The 18,687-nt window shown below is 30.5% G+C and overlaps 1 protein-coding gene across 3 annotated transcripts in view; it reads right to left on the reverse strand.

Moving 5' to 3' along the window:
• The window catches only part of LOC125065724 (guanine nucleotide exchange factor DBS-like), a 77,013-nt gene that overhangs the window by 8,702 nt on the left and 49,624 nt on the right, over nt 1-18,687 (reverse strand). For all 3 annotated transcript variants that reach the window (XR_007119639.1, XM_047673511.1, XM_047673519.1), the window contains exon 12: nt 300-434. Coding sequence is in view for 2 of the 3 variants with exons in the window: in XM_047673511.1 (XP_047529467.1) it covers nt 300-434 (135 nt within the window). In the remaining variant the exon portion in view is untranslated. The remainder of the gene's footprint in view (nt 1-299; nt 435-18,687) is intronic.

Consider the following 18,687-nt stretch of genomic DNA (forward strand, 5'->3'; position numbering starts at 1 on the left):
TGCATCAGAGGTATATGAGGCCTTGTGAGATGTCAGATGGTCCGTGACTGACCACTGAATGTTCTTAACCATGTAATCCATGCGCTACTTCGAATATATTGACATATTTAATTTATAGAGCGAGTAACTTATGGGAGATATCGCGCCATAGTAAATGGACTGTAACGTATTCTAGTACAATCAAAATAAATACAAAGAGTCTTCCCAATAACTTATTACGAATATGAGGCTATTATTAAGGATAATAATTTTCTTATTCTTCTATTTTAAATTACACAAGGATTTTTTCTGTTACTTACAGAGAGTATTGATCCAAGTTCTTGCACGTAAGCCCTTTCAGTTTGCAGCAGCTCAGCGAGCACGTGGCCGCGCCGCGAGCGCCGCGCCTCTGCGTCCTCTCCCCCTGAGCTTTCTGAACCTCCTGATGTTTCCATCTGTAAATTAACGTTTTTGTAAACAAACGCACATACAACACGATACAGCTTCCTGTTTAAGGATTTTTTTTATCACTTACTGTGTGTAAATGTGTATTATTTATCTGGGTAGAGTTAAATATAATAAACAATCTTAAATGGGCCGAGAAACTGAGTCTTGTTTATTTGATAAAAAGATAAAACATCTTAATCACAGTGGGTGCTATAAAATGAATTGAAAGTATGGCTTTTCAAAGCTCCTCTGTAATTATTTAAACTAAAAGTAGTTGTTTGCAATCATTTAAAATAAAACTGAAGAATAAATATTGAAAAGAAATTAATTTTAATACAGAATTTTGACAAGTTTATGCTTTTATGACATTTTCGAAAGACAATTGTCAGGTATAAATTGAAGAGTTTTGGCTTCGAGATCTTTATGCTGGCAGAAAAAGAGGACTATCAGTAAATAATGGTATAATAATACGAACAAATATATAATTTTTAATAATATAATTTATATAAACGAGAAGAAAAAATAATAATATTTTTTTTAATATTGAGAAATAATATTAAAAATTATTTGTACCATGTGTTGAGTGCGTAAAAACAGATTTTGATAAAAAGTGACGTCGTTAAACGAGATTTAAGAGCAATTTCCGTTACTTTACCGTTGAGATGTCCGTGTTGTTGTATAACTTTCACGCACGAAATGAAAAAATAATTTAATTATACACAATTTGTCTAGTGTTTAAGTTATCGAATTATACGTTCGGTTGAAAAACGGCTAATATTGTACGATTTTAATGAAAGAAATAAAGTAATTATCTAATATTTACTTTTTAAATTTGTCTCTTAACAAAGCTCTGAGTAATAAAATACAAAGATACTTACATTTTTAAGAGGTTCAGAAAAATCCTTAACAATTTTGTAACCCGTTTTCAAAACAACATTTATAGTCTCCATTTCTTAAATTTATTAAACGCATATATATATACACACTTATTATGAATAACTTTCACAAAATATAATTACAGAAAATAAATGTCACGCACGTATATCATAATTTCGAATTTTCTAAAGTAAAGATGTTAGAGCAATGCGCATGCCGTGTGCCTTTTGCTGAGTGTAAGAATAAGGAACTGATGGCTGGGATGTGAAGGGGGCGCGGGAATATGTTGGGCCCGTAAAAAAAGTTGTTGCCACCACTTCACTGGTGTACTGACGAGATGTATGCTCTACTTTAGGTTACAGTTAAGTAAGATATAATTTAGGCGACAATGTAAATAAAAATAAGTAAGTATTTAAATATTAATTTTAGTAGCCTTTATGTACATTGATTTTAATAAATGTACATAATATAATTGCCGAAATTGTCTTTTAATAAAATTTATATTTATAACATTAATGTTAAACAAAACATATTAAACGGATACAACTGTTGTATTGCTTCCTAGATAAGTATTTTAATAAATATAAAGTAGAGCATATTTTTCGTTGTGTTTTTTGCATCTGTTACAAAGGGCGAGCGTGTTGTGTACCGCATTCTACTAAGCACGTAATATTTATCGAATACTTGTGTGCGTGCCTGTACGAATGTAAGTGAAGCACACCTGCCGAGTGTTCCGTAGTTACTGGGGACGAAATCTTTGTCTATTATGCTCTACTGCATTGATCTCAACGGCTGTCTAAATCAAGGCACATTGTATATTTTTTTTATATCGAAACATCTGTGAGTTTTTTTGTTTAGAGCGGACGCTCAAGAGATAAGCACGTGCTGCGTGCAGGAAGGACTTGGAAATATGAGAATATCCTGACTGTGGGAAAGAAACAAATTATGTTGGTTTTTTGGATTTTTTTGCATCTTTATGCCTAAGATAATAATAATTTAAACTTTTTGAGTTTTCTGACACATCCAAAATAAAATTAATTTATAGATATATACGCTTTTTATATGGCATATTACCCATGACCCCAACAGACGCGCGGCGCACTTGAACTGATTGACCATATTATATCCTCAATTGCTACACAAGTGCGCTGGCGGAATGGCAAACGTAGTCGTAAGTAAAGAAGCAATAATATACAAAACCGACATCAAAAGACAGACACTAATTTTAAATCGTATTTTGGATTATTCCGTGACATTGATGTATCCTTATAACCCTCCTTTATTCATGGGATATAATTAAAAAAAACATGTTGACTTAATAATATAAATAATAATTATTACTTAGTAATTCTTAATAATATAAATCCAACTAAAGGGTGTTAATTATTTTTACAAGACTTATAAGATGTTAAGTATATTTAACATACCGATATGAAAATATCTTTGTCAACGAATCAATATAAAATATCTGTTAAGATATCGCGATACTGTGAACTAATTATACTCATAATCTTTGTTAAGCAAAAGGTTACAATAAAAACAGGTGAACAGTTGAGTAACTGACTTTGAACCGGGAAAAGGACCGTTAAATCGTCTACTTGAAACTCACACAGGTTCCATTAAAAGTAAGATGGAAGCGATATTGATTAATATAATACTTATTCAATAAAATGTTAAGTTATATATGATGTTGTTAAGTCCACTGTATAACATATGTATGAATACTGTTACTGTTTAAAAGCAAATTGCGAGTTATAAAATACACGAGATAGTTTTTATGCGAATCGAATTCGAACATAAATTTTTAAACTGTCATTTAAATTTTAATGATAAAGTACACAGTTAATGCTGGCATGCGCAATAATGACTTTTAATTTTTTGTTATATTCAATACGACTCATATATTGACAGATTGACAGTTGATAGTACCTTGCCAGAAACCCTCAAGAAAGTACTATCAACAAGTTTGAACTCAATCACAAAAGAAGCGTAAATTAATAGAATACGAACGAACATAGATGCTTGTGTTCGTTCGTATTAGAAGAAAAACAAAACACTATAAAGTTAAAATGGTACGTCTTGTTGAAATTCCAAAGCAAACCATATCCATCGCGGTCGCTAACATTTAGATTGTAACCTTATTTCATGCGTAGATTTGTAGAAGCACATCAAGCTGGGTCATTTTATAGCCTAGTAAAGTTTCCATTACCGGCAGGCACAGTTCCAATCTGTTAAGATCAGTTATATGGTTTTATTTATTGCTTGATTCAAGTATGTGGAGATTGATGGATGTTGATCATGTCAAGATACCACTGTTGTCCCCATTTAAACGATTAAACATAAGACTTTTGTAAAACAAATGATTTATATTTGTATAAGTATTGAAATAAATTACCAACGGTTTTGCGATAATTGTTATAGTAATACATTTAAATATTATCAATTTGTACAGTACCTACTGAAACGTGACATACAATGACGCATTATAAAAGTATTTAAGGAATTATAGTAATTTGTAAGACAAAGCATGATTTTTCTTACACTTTTTTTTTTTTACTAGCTGTTAACCTCCCCAAAAGTTAAAATTTCCAAAAATCCTTTCTTGTTGTTAGTGGATGATTATGTTATCTAAACCTATCTTATAAAATTAAGCTTTCTAGACTGAGTAGTTTATGTTATATGTTTATAGGCAGTTCGGATTCAAAAAATTTTTTTTATTCCATATGGAATCATTGCATTCACATGATATTCAGTTAAAACTAACACCGGTGTGGAGAAGAAATTACCCCGACCCGAGGCGAGAACGGGCGAAATAAACTCTAGAGATTCTTTATCTATGTTATTGTTTACAATATTCAAAATGGAAAATAATAGGGAGTTGATCATTTCATTTCTAGGGCGTGCTATATCCATGAACTCACTAATTGTACAATTAACCTTTTTAAAACAATCCTTCCTTTAAATTTTCAAGGCAGTTTCAATGCCTTCTGCTATCCTGTTTTAAAACCACACAAAATACTAACTGACTTATACAATTGTTTTTTAATTGTATTAAAATATTTTTTTATATGTATTTTAGTGCATTCTATATGTTATGTAATAATCGATTTACATAAATTAATTCCATATAAAACATACTATCCATGGAACATTTTTGAATTTGAATGCTAATGAACGCAAACAATAGTTGTTTTTTGTTCTTTTGATGCTAAATTGATGTTGATATAGGAAATAAAGACGTCGATTAACACTCCATTAGCAGACACGTCAATTAATGACACGGTATAAGATTTCTGGAAATGAGGCTGACATGTTTGCTCTTACTAATCGTTATTTTTATAAATACTTACTATAATACTCACACATCAATTAAGTTTTACTTTTAATCGTACAAAGTATAAAACTGTATAAATAATTTAATATGAATTTATATCAAAACAAATTGTTGTGCAAAATGAAACAAATAATTATAAAATATAATAATATAAGGCATACATAAATGTCAGATTTAAATAAATAATTTACGATGTGATTCTCAAAATCAAAATATCAGAAACCGGACTGTAGTTTGTCAGAAGATCTGTTTTTAAATTTTTAATGAGCATGTGTTATTTTTAAATGTAGCACTCAATTTATTTTGATACACTTACAAATTGATGAAATATAAAATCATATTTAATCTGCGTTTGTTTATAATACTTAAATATCCAACATTTGTTGTTACTTTCACAACGATGTTATTTACATTATGCATTATTGTGCTGCTCATGTTAGTTTAGTAAGCATAAATGTAAAACAAACAAATGGCATCTTCAAATAACGCTTATGTAATATAACAAATAATAAGTAAAATATAATAAGTACAATAATAAGTGACAAAAAATAATCTATCTAACTACAGTCAAACAACAGTACTCAGTATTGTTGTGTTCCGCTTTGAAGGGTGAGCAAGCCAGTGTAACTACAGGCACAAGGTACTTAATATCTTAGTTCCCAAGGTTTTGGCGCAATGGCGATGTATGGAATGGTTATTATTTCTTGCAGCACCATTGTTTATGTATGGTGATGACCATTTATTATCAGGTCGCCCATATGCCCGTTCACCCACCTATAGATAAAAACAAACAGTACAAAGCTTCATATGTTTTATTTTCGTACTCGACAAATTCCTATTTGTTATCTGTTGTCGTCATATATACGAGTATATATTTTTTAATTTTAATATTTATATACATAAAAGGTTAATTAAAGCTAATAGTATTAACACAAGGACAATATGGAAAGAATCATGGACTCACTTTGTTAAATTTCCAATCGAGTTCTTCTAGAACTTGTACCCAGTTCATATGGTAACTTTTAGCATATCGTTTTTCGCCATCTTGAGGTGGCCTCGTCACCAAATATTTCTTTCCCATTTTAGTTATTACTTGCTGTCTTAAAACTACACTCTCATCGTCTGATTGTTCGGATTTATTTAAAGATATAGTCGAACCATCACAATTATTTATAATATTAAACATTTTTTTAGGTAACCATTTTAGTCCGATACGTTTGAATGCCGACATATTTAGATACTAATGTTATTTGTGGAATTTGATATACAAATTCTGCTTGCATAAAATCGCTAGAAGGGTACATAAATATAGAGTTTAAATTAATTTTATAACGATAGAGGCGATGTAACGAGGTCGTAGTGCGTTCTTCCGGCAAGATTCTGTTGATAATGGAAGCGAAATATACTAATATAGCTAAACCATCGTAACATTTTGTTAATTTTCTAGATTACGTAAACGCTGGGAAGCAGTGAAAACAAATTAACGTCATAAAGATACAAGAAACACTTGGATTGAATATTTATTTTATTTAAAACTTCAAATTTGTCTTTGCTACCAATTTAATATCAACAAAGTGAAGCTTTAAATTGGTAAATCTTGTTTATGTTAAAGGAAATCATTCGACAAAATCTATACTAATATTATAAATGAGAAAATGACTCCGCCTGTCTATCTGTTGCTGTTCCGCAGCTAAGCTACTGAATTGAATTTAATGAAATGTTTTATGAAACAAGCTTGAACTTTAACACGTGACGCAAACTTCTTGATTTTCTTGATCTTCTTTGACAAATGAAGACGCGGGCGGCTACTAGTATTTTATAAGAGTAAGATTTTATCATAAACTTTATTTACCGTTTTTCTTATCTCAGCCTATTTACCTTTCTTAATATCATTTTTATCATGCAAAAAGAGATTGTTAGGAATATGTCTAATTATTTAAAAATAAGTAATTGTCTATGGTATCATCTTAATGTTTTTATTAAGAGTAATAGTACATACATACGAAACTGATGAGAAATTGTGATAATAATACAGAGATGAATGTAATATTTTAGTTATAAGGTTTTTAATCAGCAAGTCAAGAGACGTAACGAGTCGTTATGAATTAATTGCGATGACCCGGATGATCATAGTGACCGTACCGTTTTGAGGCGAAACTCGAATCGTAGCGCCCCTACCAATAACCGGTCTGCGCCTGCGCATGCCAGGAAGTAGGGCAGTAGAAACTTGGAACCCACGTGCATTAACGACCTTCAAGACAGATAACCGAAAACAAATAGTTCAGCACTAGTAATGATATAAATGTAAGTAAAAATAATTATGTACCTATATCGTACAAATAGAATTTGATTAAGGATACAAAATTATTATTTGAAATTCAAAATCAAAAGAAATGCAAATTTATAGTTGTACTAACTATAAATTTCCACACATAATTTATATATTTATGACTTAAATGTATTTTTATACAATTTGACTAGACACTGTAGCAATGATTTTATGTTATTTGATAATGTCAAATAAATAAATTATATATTATAAATTCATTAATAGATTTCAACAATTCGTAACCGTTTTTTAAACAGCTTTGTTACACAGTTTTACAAAATATAGATACATTCAAAATATTTTTTCTATATAATGTCTTCTAACGATTAAGCTTCACCATTCAAAACATTTCACCCAACTTCAAAACAACACCTAACAATACCCAACAAAACTTTAAATTTAAGAAATAAATTAAAATAAAATAAATTAAATAAATGATCGCGCCAATGTTGAAGATGGAGAAATGAGAAGAGTATTTTGCTCTTGAATAACGAATTTAATCTCAATAACAATAATATTTTATGTAAAAAATAATTCTCATTCTTTTGACGTCCAAGTCTCCAAGCGCAATGATTATTAATTATTGGTGTTTTGGATGTTGTGTAAACCATCAATTAATATGTATATTGTTAGTGTACTTATTAAATAAAATAAAAAATAAAAATAAAATAAAACCAGAAATATCAAACTAAGTTTTCCCTTTAGATTCTATATCAGGTGTAACATACATACATATTAATTTGTACATTAAAGGCTAAGTCTAGTCAACTACTATTACGAGGAGGTAATTACTGGGCTACTTATATCGAGGAACTGATCCAGGCGCCTAGAAATGTCTCATATGGCGCCATAGTAGCGGCATGTCGTTCTAATGGTTATACATGTATTGCGTTCTCTAATTAGCATGTTATATACCTGACTGCATTACGTCACACAGCAAGGTGGACCATCAAGTCGACAAAATTAAAAATCCATTAGTTACTAACACTTTCAAACATTTCGGAGCACTATCAACTTAGTCAATTTTTTTAGATGTCTTCATAATATAAAACACAATAATAACCTTCAAGAAATTAAAATCTTATTATTAATTCTCTACATAATTCTGTATATAGTGTATTAGTGAAAATGAAAGTATACGTTGTTGATTATATGCGCGATATAAATAATGACGTATCCATAGCATTAGCACACGGTCGACTACCTACCTAATGATGGTGTAAAACAAGATACGGACGAACTGCGACCTGGCGTTCGTGTCATCTTTAAAACACTTTCTCTAAGCCGGAGAATTTATTATCACATATTATAGCTAAATAGTAATTATTTATGTAAGAATTTGTGAACATATGCCTCTATATTGTTTAATAATTCATTGTAAATTTTTATGCAATCATGTGTATTATAGATTTATGGCACGTACGTATATACGCATTTTTTTTTTAATTTATATTAATACTTATTGCTTAGTTAAAAAGACGATAGTGAAATATGGACTAGTTCAATAAGATTAAAAATATATATGTACGCAAACATTGCAAATTTTGCTTTAATATATTTCAAAAATTAAATCAGTTTTAACGATATACTTACATATTATACAAAATTATGCTATATCCTAATAAAATTGTTTATTTTGTAAACACTGATCTTTGACCTTTGTCTTACTCAATTGACTTATTACAAAACTGTAAAATAGTTTTATTTCGTCATATAAATAGAAAGAGGTTTCATTAAGTAATCCGTTTCATAAACATTACATTCATATTTTATTCTATCAAAAATACAAGCGTGCCTTCTCTGTGTCATCCAAAGATATATGTACTTAGTAAAAGTCAATAAAATATGTAAGTAACAGCTTGTAAATGTCTCACTGCTAAGACAGGGTTCCTTTCTTCTCGAGGAGAAGATTTAGAGCTTATACCTCGATGTTGCTCCAATTGTTAGAATAAATTTGAGTGATGCTTAAAATTGACGGTTGAATATGCGAAATTTAAATTTAATGGCGTCTCAAATAGTTGAGTTGGACTTAAATATTTAAATGACTTTTCAGTATTCGACCGTGTGATACGTGTTCTAGCTATTGGGCCATCTAGACTCTGAGTAAAATATGTAGCTAAGTTCATACAATGCGATGAATTCGTAGAATTACTGCTATAATGATATCCTATTTCTATGACGAATACAGATACCATCGCTTACTAGCCTCCCACGGCGTAATATTTCCTTTTATAAAGTATCACACCGTCGAAGTAATTCAACCTTTTTGTTTGTTATCAACAAGACCTAAATTGGAGAAGTTTTAGTTATTTATTCAAGTTACGAAGAAAATGTAATGAAATAATCTGTCGGATCAACATTGCTTACGAATGCGGCAGTCGAAATAACAGGAAATAAAATATTTCACTTACACTGGTTTGAAAGTAACTTGACTAGGCCGGGAAGTGGTTGTCTGGTTTGCTTAAAAAGAGTAAGGAAGCGTGAAAAAAGTTATTACATAATGTTCGTATCCAGACCTATTACTTACTAAACTTGTCTCATAAGGTGTATGATTTTTACTTCTCTTTATCTTATCTGTATTCATATTATTAAGCTATCGTGTTTGTATGTTAAACGCGTTAATCCTAGGAACTACCAAGCAGTTTCAATAACTTTACGTTTGATAATCCATAAAGTTTCCTTTAACTATTCCTGAGCAATGTCTCAAACTATATATAACTTCCTGATACCGAATTTGGGAACGGAATGGTAACTGTGGACGTCAACCAAACTGAACTAAGGCAAAGTACCTATCGTGTGAAGTACATACATATTTTTTTACCACAAATTGAAAATGGATACAACCGTTCGGCATGAATAGTTATTAAAATTAAAAGGGGATACCGAAGTTTTTAACTTTTAAAATCCTGATATAACATACTTTGTATTGCTACCCGTATAGATAATACATACCGTGAGATGTCATTAGCGAACCAAATAATGAATTTTAATTGTTCATAATGGATTGAACTAATGATTTTCTGAACTAACTGTCAGGAATTTTCATAATAGTACAATATTTTACGGTTATTTTAAAATACAGACAAAGAAATAGAAATAGATGCTTCGACATGCCATTATCCAATGTCTTTTCACGATTTTAGTTGATTGGCTAATGTAAAATAAGTATAACTAAAATGGATTCTAAGTGATATCCATCCATTTTGAATATATATGTATGTTAGTTTCTTATTAGAAAAATAATCTTCTTAATAACGATACTTATTAAAACAATGTTACGTAAAATATATTTTAATTTACGGTATGGTATTATCTATGGCGTTTTTAAGTAGGTATAAATACTTTATCGCAGGAAGTCGAGTGTCCATTGAAGCATGTCTTCATGTCGTTGAAATATGTCGTAAACAATGGCACTAAAAGCTTGTGGTGAGGTGGTTCGCCGCGTAAGGACCGTTACCTATTGTATGTGCGTAAGAAAAATGTTTTCCTTTTGTAAGAACTGTGGGAAAATCATTTGCAACCAGTAGGTACCTACGTGTTTCAATATATGTCTCAGTTTATTGCTTTAATTACTGAATAGATTCTGTCATTTTATACATCAGTAATAGCTTGTATTGATGCATATCCTTTCCATAAAACTTTTTAAACTGACTTATTCGACAAGTGAAAATGGCTCGTCTCTATAGCAATCATTCGCCCTACAATATTAGATTGTATTGATTTTCAATCATTAATATCCATGGGGTTACCAATTGTTTGCCTCGATATTTAATATGTCAAATATTCAGTAGACAAATGTTGGAATTATGTCGAGAACGTGGCCGAATTTTCGTCATTTTGTCAAATCAGTATTAGCCGCCTCTCTGATTTTTAAATGTAATTTTAGTTTATGCCTCAATCAACGTAAGTAAAAACTTTGGTTCCGTATGAGTCCTGGAAATAATTTTCAACCGTCTGGTATGATGTTATGAGTCACCGCTATCATACAGTTTATTGTGATTCATCAGACCCCCGACAGTTACAATATTGACCTTGCCTCGTAAATAAATAAAAACGGGAAGAGAGCTTAGATACGCGCACGATGATAAAAATAAAATCCTGGGAACCCTTCTTTGATAAGAGTAAAATTCTCAAGTGATATTAACAATCTTTTGAATATTCAAGTGTTACTTAAAAATTTATCGGCATTGCAATGCATGCAATAGGATCCCCTATAACATCAGCCCTATTTTTCAAAAAAACACTCTAATGACGTGGTACCTACATTTACATTTGTACAGCAAGTTAAAAATTACTTTTCGCTTAGTCATTTACAAATAATTGTTTTTTGAATTTTACTTGTACAATCTGAATAAACATGACAATATACGCTTTTAAAACTGTACGCATCTTACGTCAACAATAAAAATGAAAGAATTTCGACTATATATCCACACATAGTATTTCTGATTTGTTTTTAATAGGGAAAGTCTAAATTAAGAACAGGAAAATTTATTCCTTATCCCTAAACTATGTTATTGCAAACGCAATGGCAAAATCGTAAGCAAACAGAAAATTGTAACTAATACATATAATACGAAAATGAGTTGGTCTATTTGTTTGTTACGCTTTCACGAATTAACTGCCTACTCATTTTACTACAACACTGAAATTTTGCTTACACGACACGGGTACCTAATCCCCCCCCCACATGCGGGCAGAAACAAGTATTATACACTTAACCGTTAGTTAACAAAGATAAAAAAAAAACATTTTAAAATTGTCAACTAGAACAATTCAGTCATTACACTTTCACTTGTTCAAATGGACGTTTAAATAAGCCATTACGATTTGACCTTTATTTACTGTAATTGATGGGTTGGTCTCGTTTTACATGTAGGAATGTACAAAAAAAAGCCTTAGTGAGTAAGCTTAGAGAAACCAAATGTTAAATTGATTACCTTGATGTATTCGTGGTGTATTCATTAACATCGAATAACGTTTTAAAAAAAAAAAGTATTTTTGTAATTGAAAACGGTGCCGCTATTTTAGAAAAATATATGATATTCATCAGAAGAGTATTATTGGGACAAGTAGGTGATATCATTAACAATAGTGTAATCTCAGCGGTCGTTTTGGATTTTCTTATACTAATGTCATATTTCGAAAATTCTCATATCTAAAACTGTTTTATTGATCATGCTAAAGTTTATTGAATAAAAAACAACGTTTTAAAAACACAAGAGAAAAAGGCACTCAACTGTTTTGTCTTTGCTTTCTTATGTATACAGATGATTTTATCAAAATTAAAAATGAAGCCGTGTGAAGCAATTTAAGCTACATAAGATATCTGAAGCGATTGCGAAGATCGCAGCCGCAACCCGCAAGCCGCATCCTCAGGCAGGCTACTTGAAACGAGTTGAACCGCAGCCGGTGGGAGCTAGGAGTAATCTCGTTAAGTGCTCGCTGGTACAATGACCCGAGTTAGCGATAACAAAAAAGCGGGGAGATGTGAGGTGCTCGGGAAGATTGATTGAATAAAATTACAGGTTATAGGGCGTAAAGTTAGTTCACACACGAAGGACTTGCAGAACTTTGTCATTTATATATTATACCTAAAGAATATTAAAGAAAAATATCCCTATAATTATATAAGCCCAGTTAGTTTGGATAGAGATATAATTCGTGACAGCGGGTTCGAATCTGGTCAAATATCGTTTGTTAATGTGCTTTATTGGTCATGAGGAAATCTGCACGTGTATAAAATGTCGCAGTGGAGCACCATGTTTGAACAAGATAATAATAACCTTCAAGTTAAAAGAAGAGGTTTGTTATTTCCATTTTTACATATTCAATTAATTATAAATTCACTCAAAACCACTGCTATATGTTTTTAGCCCTAATTATTAGAAAATGAAAGTTATTTGAATAAAACTGTACTCATTTGTACTCAAATTTGTGTATATTACAAAATAATTAAAGCGAATGTGTACAAAATATCCTTAAACAAATGTAAATTTAGATTATAACACAAATAATAAGGTAATATCACATAAGTATACCGGTAGTAAAGCGCCGCGGTAATGTGTTATCGTAGCTATAATTAAGATTGGTGTTCGCAAACATGCGGTTAGCACCTCGCTAGAGGCTGGGAACGATGATTGGTGTTTTGGTTTCGTTTGTTACATTTTTAATGTTGAAATGTTGTTATTATTTTAAACGTTTTAGACAATTAACGACCTTATTCTTAACCTTAAACGTTATTAATTGTTTAGAGAGTGATTTATCTCTTTCTGTCATTGATTTAACAATAAAAGTCAAAGTTATTTAGCTGTACCACCTCTAAATATAATTTATACATATTTAACTTGGCTAAGGTCTGCTCCCCTATAAAACAGATGGGTTTGTATGAACGTAAAACCTAAAACAAGTCATAAAACATATACCTGCGTACAATCCTAATGTTTGAATGTAATGTAGGTATGTCCGAAATAAAGTTTTGTATCAAAAGACGGCCTTGAACGATATTAAAAAAAAAGTATTTCCAAAGGTCCAATCGGAGAAAAATATTTTAACTAATAATAATTTAATTGATAAAAATAATGTAACTACGACGACATATGAATTGCTGATGAGTCTGTGTCGAAACCACAACTCGGATAAAGGCAAACATACCTCGGGGCTATACACCACGAAATCAAGTGAAGGTCAATGCGATTGTGCCCGGTAATAATACGCTGATTTGATTTCATACTACAAACATTACGTCACGCATCCTGCATCTGTATGAAATTATTTTTAAAAAAGCTTTTCAACTAAAAGGATATAATTACTAATTAGCATAATTCACAACAATGAGATTTTGCTAAAAACAAAATATATTTATATACTTAGATACTATCTTCTTGATGTACCTAACACGATTTATATTTGAATAAAATTTTTGAATATCGAATATTTTATTTATAAATTATAACCTATTTTTTCTGTACCTACTCTACATAATAGTAATAGCTTGACCCTTGATGCCATTGCCAAAATTATTTTCATTTAAAAAAAATTATAATCACTAAAACAGTTTTAATTCACAGCACTATCATCACTCATCTATTCACACTTCACAGTTTAATGTTTGCACATTAAGTCTAGATAAGTTGTAAATTTTAAATACAATTTAACAACATAAACGAGTCCAACCGATGCATGTTCAAGGAAAACTGATGAATTAAAATCGTATAGTTTATAATGAATATAAGTACTAATTATTACAATATCATCAAATGTTTTAATATTAAATAGTCGATGCACAAAATTCCTTAACATATAGAGTTAGAGTAAGACCTCTTTATTTCGAACCATGTTTTATTTTGTAATGGCAATACCATGTAAGCTATTTTTTTTTCTCAGTCTTAGTAATATAGCTTAGATTGGCCTGAATATTTTGCTAGATGCAATCGACTTTGGCGGACCGAAAACAAATTCGCATTAGTTATCCAATCCAAGAGCGTGAAAGGCCGGCCGACATATGGTAATATGAATGTTAGAAATTGGAAAACGGTGATCTGTTCGACGGTACTTCACATAATTTGAAATCAGAATACTTTATTTAGTAACATAACGAGTTCCTTTTTATATTTGTTTTGGTTAGTTTAAAATTAAAAATAGTCGATCATCAAACATTACTTTTCACATTTACGAACAAAGAGTACCAAAAATATGTCAAATAAAAAATAAAGAGCCGAAATAGCTCATTGCCTAGAACACGTAAAGCTTAAACAAAAATTTAGGGTTGAAAGGTGTGCACCAATGAGTTCTAATCTGTTTAATTTGTTTTTATAAATAATTCATCTCGTCCTTAACGGTGAAGGATAACATCATAATATTGTATGTTTTCCGCAGAAATTCTATCACATGTATATCCATCATCCCGCATTGGAACAACGTGGTGGACTAAGCTTCAAGCTCTCCAAGACTTGAAGTACACTTACAGGCTGTTAAAATATAATGCGAATTATTAACTGTTTACAACGAGTGTGGTATGAAGCAATATAAAAGTAAATTGCCGTTAATTCTTTTTTTACCGCAAATAAATACATAAACTCGTGTCTTGTATTTTCGTTATAGTTTATAAATATTCATTTGTAACGGAGCTTGATCGTTAACATTAACAAGATAATTGCAGAAATGAATGATACTTGGTACACTTTAGCAAGGTTTATTTTAATCGTTAGTTAATAAAACATAAAATCAATAAAAACTAAAAAGGCAACATGAAAAGCCAAATGTTATGACAAACTAATAATATTTCGAGAAAGTCTAGACCCTAAATTATTAATAAACGCTCGCTTCCAAAGGCACTTTCGGTCCCCTATTGAGATACCTTCCAATATTGGATTTACGATTGCTAAGAAATGTTTGAAATTTATATACAAAAACTTTTTGATATTTGTGCCTTATAAGATAATCTTACGTCAGAAAAAAAACGTAAAATCTTTCTTTACTAGATAAATATTTGAAAACCGTTATAAATCATGAGCTCGTTAATCTATAAACAACACAACAAAAGGGTTTCCCAGAAGCGATGCGGGTAGAAATTCCACTCTTATGAGCTTTCAGACAAAGCCGCGGAGTAAGGTAAGAAAAAAAGCCATATAAAGTTTCACTTTCATTGTGAAACGAGCACTATTGTATGCGACACTGCAGCGGATGACGCTAGACGCCATTTTGTGGCAGCTTCCATTTAGGATTTAAGGTTTCAAAGGGTTGACCCAAAAAGGTTTTAAGCGAAATTATTTATAAAAAATAGAGATAATTAATCTGTACATAAACATTCAGAGATAAAACAATTCGTGCCATTTTCTTCTTTGTTTGTCGACCGTGTTTTGTTTGTGCTTGTAGCTCTTGACTTCTATTGTTGTCAATATCTAAGAGTAAAAAATATGTTTTGATGACGCATATTTATATAATATATTCCTCAGATTTTCTAAAATGATTCTGGTCGAATTTCGACCACTGGGGAACTAAATATTTGAATTACTTTGAACCAATCCTTGATTCGCTGAAGTAATAAAGTGTTATGTATAAGTTTAGTTTAGTTAACATAACTCGAATCTAGGGTTATATTTACATATTAATTAAGCCATTTTCATCTTTATTAAATATTTGAATTAACGGTACAGGTTGTAGCATTAATTAAGTTTAATTAAATCTATATTTACCTGTTAGGAATTTATCAAGTTAGTAAAAAGTAATAAAATATATTTCTTTGATTATAGAGTATACTATAAGAGTACTGTCAATGCCGAATAACTCTGCTATAATAATTATATATAATAAATAATTAGTTGAGACTTTAATATCAAGTTAGAAAAAAAGGTAATGATATCGTGTACAATTATTATGTAAATAAATCGTTAAATAATATATATAACTTAATAGTGATAATAAAACAATACCTACGTAAAATATATGTACAATTTATGTATATACAGTATATGCCTCTGTACTGTAAAGTATATAATATAAATAAAACTGTTTAAGTCAATTTTTTTTTCGTGCTTATATTAGGCGGGAAAAGTAGTGGCCTTGTAGTTTTTTTTGTTTTCGAAATATTAAGGGTAAATTTTGAATGACCCTAAAGAAGTCGTGTACAAGTGAGTTATTTAGACGATGACGACGAGGGAAAAGCCAACCTGTAAACATACCTAGGGGCGTCAGCTACGAGATGCTCATTAGTAGATTTTTAACCTAGGGTATAAAATAATAGTCAGTCGGCCTCGATTTTTATACAGTAAAATTCATTCATCAAAGTTTGTTAATTTAACTTAGCATTTTGCGATTTTAAATGTCCATTTCAGTTATAAGTACATCATTATTTATGAACCAACTGGTCAAATATCAAAACCTTGTATGTCACGTCGTAACTTCGTAATAATTGATTCAATTTTGGTAAGACAACTTATTTCTCAATGTGTTGCTAAAAGTTCAACTATTTCAAGGTTGATTGAAATATTCTTGCAATCTATAAAATAAATTGTTATTTATTATACTAGTTAAAAATGGAAGAATCATTATTATAATCCATCTATTATTAAACTTACGAAATCACAACGAAGTATACATATATAACAAATTTATAGGTCACGATTATACATAAAAGTTTGCCATAATATAAAAAAAATTACTTATTTATTACCTTTGCATTTAAAAGGTCAAAAAACCTATTAATAAATAATTAATAATTACTACTTCATGCATAGTCAAAAAAATACGAAATGGCGTATTGTTTTACTACGATAATAAAATAAATTTTTTTTTTTTTTCACCTAAACCGCAAAACATACGCCTATAGGGGCTTCTAGGCAATGAACGTTTCGAGACACTTTTACCCTTTTCGAACTTCCTAAAATATGTATTTTTTCTACGACAACAAAATTGTATATATAATTACGATGTATATATTAATTAATTATTTATAATATATGACGAAGGTATGGCATAATCATATTCAAATAGGTGAAAGATTTGCTTTAATCAATTTCATTTTATTTTTAAAAATGAATTTAAATACTGTATAGTGTATACTCATGTGCTAAATTTCAGTCCTTACATTACACTGCCTAATAGATAATCCGGCCCCAAGACTGCGCTGATGCTAAAGGTTGCTGAATGTGGACGCACGGACATGGACACATTCGGCAAATTTTCATTCAGGATGTTTTCCTTGACCGCCGAGCAAGAGAAGAATATGACTATACTACTATAATTACTAATATCGTAATAATAACACGAATGCGGCACATAAAAACTTGTGTCAGTTGTGCTTGCCCGATTTTGATGGAACTCTTCGATGCACATAAATTTTAGATGTAAGTGTTCGATCTTTAAATAAAATCCCTGCGAAAGTAAATTATCATTCTGTGCGGTTTCGATGAAACGAGGTCTGTGTGTCAGTTATGAAAGGAAATAGCCTATTTACTATTAAGACCTATGATCTTTACATATATATATATCTAGGTGTATGATATATATATCTAGAAAACATTAAGGTTTAATGACAATGATATAATATTACAGTAAAAGAACGTGTAAAAGGTCGATGGACTTTGAATTTATTTGATTGTTAAATATTTGCTAAAAGATAGTAATGACGATTGACACTCATCGAAAAAGGATATATTACGCATTAGACATTTGATTTGAATAAATGGTTTTAAAACATTTCTTTTATTTGAAAAAATAACATGTTAATTTTATTGAAAAGTCGAGAAAAAAAACGAAAGTTAGAAATATATTAAAATTTAAAAATTACAAGAATTATGCAGTCAAAAGACACAACACAAATGATTACGATACTGCTTAGACCATTATTTAAAAGTGATTAAAAGATTATTTAATTTTTTTAATTTTGTTTCCGTTATACGCAGTTCTTATTTTTATACAATGTTTACTAATAATTATGATAAATATACCTTATCACTACAGACGCAAACGTAGTTAGGGTTGCAGTAAGCGCAGTCGCATTCCGCGCATTCGCTCCAGAAAATCTCCCCGTTACAGCCGAGCCGGCTGCCGGTTTCCACGTCCACCCACGTCGCTCGCTTCATCAGGACGACCACTCACAATAGTTATACACAGTCAACCATAAAACATCACCGGTCTTGAAATAATTTTGATAAATAAATCACACACTGCACAAATCCAATGCAAGTAATATGGTAAACAATAATAATGATCACACGCA

This window comes from Vanessa atalanta, chromosome 1, assembly GCF_905147765.1.
Source record: "Vanessa atalanta chromosome 1, ilVanAtal1.2, whole genome shotgun sequence".
Taxonomy (NCBI): domain Eukaryota; kingdom Metazoa; phylum Arthropoda; class Insecta; order Lepidoptera; family Nymphalidae; genus Vanessa; species Vanessa atalanta.